Source organism: Alexandromys fortis, unplaced genomic scaffold (assembly GCF_014885135.2).
Source record: "Alexandromys fortis isolate MF-2015 unplaced genomic scaffold, M_Fortis_MF-2015_v1.1 scaffold_31, whole genome shotgun sequence".
Classification (NCBI taxonomy): Eukaryota; Metazoa; Chordata; class Mammalia; order Rodentia; family Cricetidae; genus Alexandromys; species Alexandromys fortis.
In genome coordinates, this window is record NW_026067974.1 from 14,580,807 (window position 1) to 14,587,325 (window position 6,519).

Here is a 6,519-nt window from a genome sequence, read left to right on the forward strand (position 1 = left end):
GCTCGAGTACCTCAGAGCGCCTGGGCTCCAGGACTACAGATCAGGCTAGAGCTGCCGGTTCGGACGCCACCCTGGGAAAACGTGTCTCCGGACCTCGTCCCGGCGACTCCGAAGAAATCTCGGATTGTGCAAACAGCCCCTAATATAATAATAGCTTGTCTCTTTAAAAAAGCAAAAGGAGGGGGGTAGAGTTTTCTTGGCATCTGGTTTCTGATCTCATTATGTTGCGGTCGACCAATCCAGCCCTCGGGGCTGGTCCTCGAGTTTAAATCTGATTGGCCGAGAGCACATTTTGGGACGGTGCAAAGCTCGACGGGGCGGTTTCAAGGATCCCTTTGAAGGGAGGGGGGTGAGGAGAGGGCGGGGCCGCCAGCGGGGGCCCCCTTGAAACCGACTAATTGGGATCGGAGAGGCCGAGGTGAGGGCTGAAGGAGGCACAAAGAAGTCGCTGGGTAGAGGAGGGTGGGGAGAGGGGAAGCCCAGAGGCTAGAGGAGGAGGAAGAGGAGTGAGGGCACCGGTGCGCGGCGACTTCGACCACTCAGTCCGACCGCGGCGAGCCAGCAGGCGGGTGCGCCGCCCCCTCCCCCGCCCGGCCTCCCCAACTCTGCGGCCGCGAGCAAAGTTTGCAGAGAGGCGCGGGAGGCGGCCGGGCAGCTAGGCGACAGCGGGGAAGGCGCGCGGTCTCGGGGTTGGGGGCGGGGGCTGGGGGGCGCCCAGGAGCCGAGTGGGGGGCGGCGGCCAGCATGCGGGCCCGCAGCGCCCTGCCCCGCTTGCTGCTGCCACTGCTGCTGCTGCCGGCCGCCGGGCCGGCCCAGTTTCACGGGGAGAAGGGCATCTCCATCCCGGACCACGGCTTCTGCCAGCCCATCTCCATCCCGCTGTGCACGGACATCGCCTACAACCAGACCATTATGCCCAACCTTCTTGGCCACACGAACCAGGAGGACGCGGGCCTGGAGGTGCACCAGTTCTACCCGCTGGTGAAGGTGCAGTGCTCGCCCGAGCTGCGTTTCTTCCTGTGCTCCATGTACGCTCCGGTGTGCACGGTGCTGGAGCAGGCCATCCCGCCGTGCCGCTCCATCTGCGAGCGCGCGCGCCAAGGCTGCGAGGCTCTCATGAACAAGTTCGGCTTCCAGTGGCCCGAGCGCCTCCGCTGCGAGCATTTCCCGCGTCACGGCGCGGAGCAGATCTGCGTGGGCCAGAACCACTCCGAGGACGGAGCTCCTGCGCTACTCACCACCGCGCCACCCTCCGGGCTGCAGCCCGGCGCGGGTGGCACCCCGGGCGGCCCTGGCGGTGGTGGCGCGCCCCCGCGCTACGCCACTCTGGAGCACCCTTTCCACTGTCCCCGCGTCCTCAAAGTGCCATCCTATCTCAGCTATAAGTTTCTGGGTGAACGCGATTGTGCAGCGCCATGCGAGCCCGCACGACCCGACGGCTCCATGTTCTTCTCGCAGGAGGAGACGCGTTTTGCCCGTCTCTGGATCCTTACCTGGTCGGTGCTGTGCTGCGCTTCCACGTTTTTCACCGTCACCACCTACTTAGTGGACATGCAGCGCTTTCGCTACCCAGAGCGGCCCATCATCTTTCTGTCGGGCTGCTACACCATGGTGTCGGTGGCCTACATCGCGGGCTTCGTGCTCCAGGAGCGCGTGGTGTGCAACGAGCGCTTCTCTGAAGATGGTTACCGCACAGTGGTGCAGGGCACTAAGAAAGAGGGCTGCACTATACTCTTCATGATGCTGTACTTCTTCAGCATGGCCAGCTCCATCTGGTGGGTGATTCTGTCCCTCACCTGGTTCCTGGCAGCCGGTATGAAGTGGGGCCACGAGGCCATCGAGGCCAATTCGCAGTACTTCCACCTGGCCGCCTGGGCCGTGCCAGCCGTCAAAACCATCACCATCCTGGCCATGGGCCAGATCGACGGCGACCTGCTGAGCGGCGTGTGCTTCGTGGGCCTCAACAGCCTGGACCCGCTGCGGGGCTTCGTGCTGGCGCCGCTCTTCGTGTACCTGTTCATCGGCACATCCTTCTTGTTGGCCGGCTTCGTGTCACTCTTCCGCATCCGCACCATCATGAAGCACGATGGCACCAAGACGGAGAAGCTGGAGAGGCTCATGGTGCGCATCGGCGTCTTCTCGGTGCTCTACACGGTACCGGCCACCATCGTCATCGCCTGCTACTTCTATGAGCAGGCCTTTCGTGAGCACTGGGAGCGCTCGTGGGTCAGCCAGCACTGCAAGAGCCTGGCCATCCCGTGCCCGGCCCACTACACGCCGCGCATGTCGCCCGACTTCACAGTCTACATGATCAAATACCTCATGACGCTCATCGTGGGCATCACGTCGGGCTTCTGGATCTGGTCCGGCAAGACGCTGCACTCCTGGAGGAAGTTTTACACGCGTCTCACCAACAGCCGGCATGGCGAGACCACCGTGTGAAGCGGCCTCGCCTGGTGGGCACCCCCTCCCCCAGGGCCGGACCACACGGTACCCTCCTCCTCTCGGAAGAGGATGCGCCTATGGACTCCTATTTTATTTTTTTAAAAAAATAAAGAACAGTAAAAAAAAAAAAAAAGAACACACACATTTTATTTTAGGTCGCTTTTTAAAAAGAACTCTGTCCAACACCCCTACCAGGTTTGTGATTAAAACTGTAAATAGTGTTTGTAAATTTAATTATATATTTTCTATTTAAAAGGAAAAAGGGGGGAAAAACACGAGCGAGGGCGCCGAGGCTGAAGAATGGGGTGGGGGTGGGGAGGAGGTCTCGCCTTTTCTAAGTGCCCTTTTAAAAGCCGCCCTGTGCTCTGGCTCGAATTTTTTGGTGACTTGGCAGGGCTGGGCCTGCTGGGAGAGGCACCTAGCATGCGCGCTGTTTTTGTTGGCTTCTAGGAGTTGGGAGTTAGTTCCACTCAACTTCTATAAAAGCCGAATTTGCGAGCCTCCTCGCCGACGCGGGGCCTGTGGAAGCTGTGGGATATTTTTTAACAAGACTTGGATTCGTTTTGTTATATTTTATTTCCCGTCCTCTCCCCCCCCCCTCCACCCCCCTTTTCACCCTTCTCATTTGTTCTGTCTTCCCTCACTCGAAATCTGGAACCCTCCCAATCCAGATGCAGACGTGGAAAAACACACCGCTTTTAGGGGGAGGGCGGAGATGTGGGGAGGAATGGCCTCCACCCCCCTTAGCCCACTCTCCCGCGGGCACCGAGATCTTTCTGTGGTTTCGGCTCCGGCCCACGCGCAGAGAATGGGCAACGAAACGCTTTGTGAAGTGTGTTTTGACCCCTACCCCCACCCCGCCCAGTACACACACCATTTTAAGAGCCACCCTCTTTCCCTGAATGTTAGGGATACCACTAGCAAACCCCGGGCTCTTTTGCTCGTCCCTTCCTTCTCTCCCGGTAGTCTGCTCCTCGCAGTGGTATCCAGGTTAGCAGTTTTTAGGGTTGGGTTGTGTGTTATGTGTGGGGTTTTATTTGAGTTTTTTTTTTTTTTTTTTTTTTTTCCCCCAAAAGCAGTAAAAGTGCTTGGGTTGGAGGGAGGGGAATGGATGAGCTGGTGGGAATTTTAGTTTTCTTTTAACAAAAGAGTGGCCTTTAAAAAAAAAAAAAAAGAAGAAGAAGTTGTCCAGGAAAAGAACAAAAACTACTGGGCTAAGTTTGCTTTAGAAGGCCTCTCTGGGCAGGCTCTTTGTGGCTGTGGGGGGTGGGGTGGAGTGTTTACATGACATTCTATATCGTAAGATTGATAGAGTGTTCCTAACATGTTTCTTCCCCTGCACACAAATAAAAGTAAAGATTTTTCTTAAGTGAGCTGCCTGAGGGATGATGTATAAAGTATCTTTCCCGGTATGAGAATTCCAGTTTCCAACACACACCGGCTCTTGTCTACTGTCTGGAGTCTTAGGATTCGAAGGCTAAAGAACTGAGGGCTAGAATGCCAGGATAGAATGCCAGGACTGGTGCTATTGCTATCACCGTCTCTCCTGTTTCTTGATAATAGTGCACATTAAAACCTAATAATCATCATAATAAAGTGCATTTAATTATCTTCAGAGATCTAGCCCTTTAATTGTATTTAACAGGGTTGTAACTGCCCCAAACCAAACCACAGCCCCTCCTTCCCTCTCCTTCACCTTTTTGGTTGGGGGTTGGGCAGAGCGGGCTCTTCGTCCAAGGCCTCAATTGTTTGACTAAATAGTTATGGGAAAATTGATTTCTTATCATCTTTTGTTGGCAGACTTGGGGACAAGGGAGAAAGTAAGTTGGAACCAACCCCCCCCCACTTCCAAGTGTGTGTGTGTGTGTGTGTGTGTGTGTGTGTGTGTGTGTGTATGTATGTTAGTTTATGTTGGGGGAAGGGAAGTGGAAATGTTTGGTGGTAATTGAAGTCATATGTGGGGCTTTGTTTGCAATTGTATTGAAGCCCAGCATTTCGGCAAAAGAACCCCCTCCCCAAATATATAGTCTGTCTCCAAATTATTTGTGCTAAATTCACTAAGTCTTCAATATAAATTTGTCTTAACTATCGAGGTGGGGGGAGCAGTGTCACGGCCCCCACAGCTCCATTTCCTTCAAGTCCGGAAGAACCCCGCAAAGGCTATAGGAAAGAGGTCAGTTCTACACAATTCTGAGCACCTCTCCTGGCAATAAAGGTGAGACCCCAGGAGCCAAGTGGGGTTTACCAGTGCCTGGGATGAAGCCCTACAGGAAGAGGGATGCTGGTTTCTGCTGAAGATTTGGGGAGAGCCTCCCCCACCCCTAAGACCCCTGGGGTCTTGGCTCTGTGTGCCTCTGTGACATCCGTTTCTGTGCCCTCTCAAGAATGGCTCAAAGAGAGGTGAATGGGTGACAACTGCCTTTTCTTCCCAGCTCACCCCCACTACCTCAAGGTCTGCCAACCCAGGGATACAAGGTCTGCCACAACAAAGTGGTTTCCTGACGGGGCCGGGGAGGGAAGATAAGTCAGCTTCTTAAGGGACCACAGATCTTAAAGATGCAGCCCCCTCCTTTAAGAGGTGTCCGAGAAGCTGGAGTGCCTGAGAGAAAGCGGGGGGGGGGGAGCTCCCTACATCCCACTCCCACTTTAATGAACTGTCTGAAAGAAAGGGGAGCTGTAGGTTAGAAAGGGCCCTAAAGGGAACTCCAATGATAAACTGCCTGAGCTTGAGGCTACACCTGGAATCAGTGTCTCTGCTGCTTGGAGAACCCAGCTAAAACACGCGACCTCAGGTCCACTTTTGCCATTTCTAGGTCTTAGGTGTAGCAACCACTTTCCACCTTAGGAAGGCCTTGCATTTTAATGCCAGGAAGGATAGAAAAGGAAAACTTGGTAGATCACAGGCCACAGGTGATGTCTCTGTTCTCTGGAGTCCTAGAGAGACGTGGCAGCTCTGCAGTGGCTAGATCTCCCTAGAAGACTCCCTTCTTCCTAGTCAGACTGTTGTTCCCACCCTCTAAATCCCGGCTTATCTCAGAAACATTCCCAGGGTTACAAACTCTTAGCCCTTTAAGAGATGGGTAAAAAGCTAGCCTCCAAGAAAGGCATTGACATTTCCCCCACAAATTCCTCTGTCTCCCAAAGACTGAGTATCGGGTTCTTTTTAGTGGAGCTATAGCTACCAACTCCTGGATTCCTAGAAGGGCACCATCTCTAAGAGGCTGGGTCTTGGATACACCTCCTAGGTGCCATGGAGCATGCGTGTGAGCTCATGGAGCCACAATCCTGCTGCTACAGTTGAATTATCCCTTCCACAGCCCTTGCTGCTCGCCAGATCAGATCACCTCAAACTCCTACCGTTAAACTTCTAATGGAAGAATGCACTGACTCGCACTATGAACAATCTTCAGGTCTTTGAAGGGTGGGGGGACTGGGAGAGGCCAGCTCACGTGAACACACAATTTTGTATTTTAAGTATAGGAGGATTCCAGACCATTTGGCCCACTCCCCTGCTCCAGCTAGTCATGCTCATCTCTGCTGTGGGACGACACCAATCAGTGTGACTGACATGGCAGCTTGTACCTGTAATCCCAGCACTAGGGAGGCTCAGAGTGAGGGTGGCTTGGGCCCAAAGTGAATTCTAGGCCAGTCTGAGCTATGATGAAACTCTCTCAATACAACAATAATCACACACACACACACACACACACACACACACACGCCGGAGCACGACTAACTGGACCTATACAAGCAAAGCACTCCTAAACTAGATGGTTCTTAGGATGATGGGATCCTCCTGCCTCTCAGGTAGCAAATTACCAGCCACGGCAGGGCATGTTTGGAGGGACAAAGGGCAGGTCTCTGCATCTGTGTGTGGACCGACGCCTCGGTGAGGCAGGCCAATAGTGCGCCCTTTCTGCAGGCTTTCTCACCTGCTCCAGAGTTCCCATGGGTTCAAAGGTCATGGCTCCCATCACGCAAGGCACCCAGAGGATAAGCTGGGTGACTCAGAGCCAGCCCAGAGCACGTGTCAGATAAACCCTAGCACTTTCCCAACTACTTAGGGTAAATTCC

The 6,519-nt window shown here is 54.3% G+C and overlaps 1 protein-coding gene across 1 annotated transcript; it reads left to right on the forward strand.

Moving 5' to 3' along the window:
- Positions 1-429: 429 nt before the first annotated feature.
- On the forward strand, positions 430-4,535 carry Fzd2 (frizzled class receptor 2). Its single transcript, XM_050156561.1, has one exon. The coding sequence runs from the start codon at positions 745-747 to the stop codon at positions 2,440-2,442; it is 1,698 nt and encodes a 565-aa protein (XP_050012518.1). The 5' UTR covers positions 430-744; the 3' UTR covers positions 2,443-4,535.
- The last annotated feature ends 1,984 nt before the right edge of the window (positions 4,536-6,519 follow it).

Bases quoted from the DNA above. Each gene is read 5' to 3' on its own strand.
- Fzd2 (XM_050156561.1), top strand. From the start codon at position 745: ATGCGGGCCCGCAGCGCCCTGCCCCGCTTGCTGCTGCCACTGCTGCTG.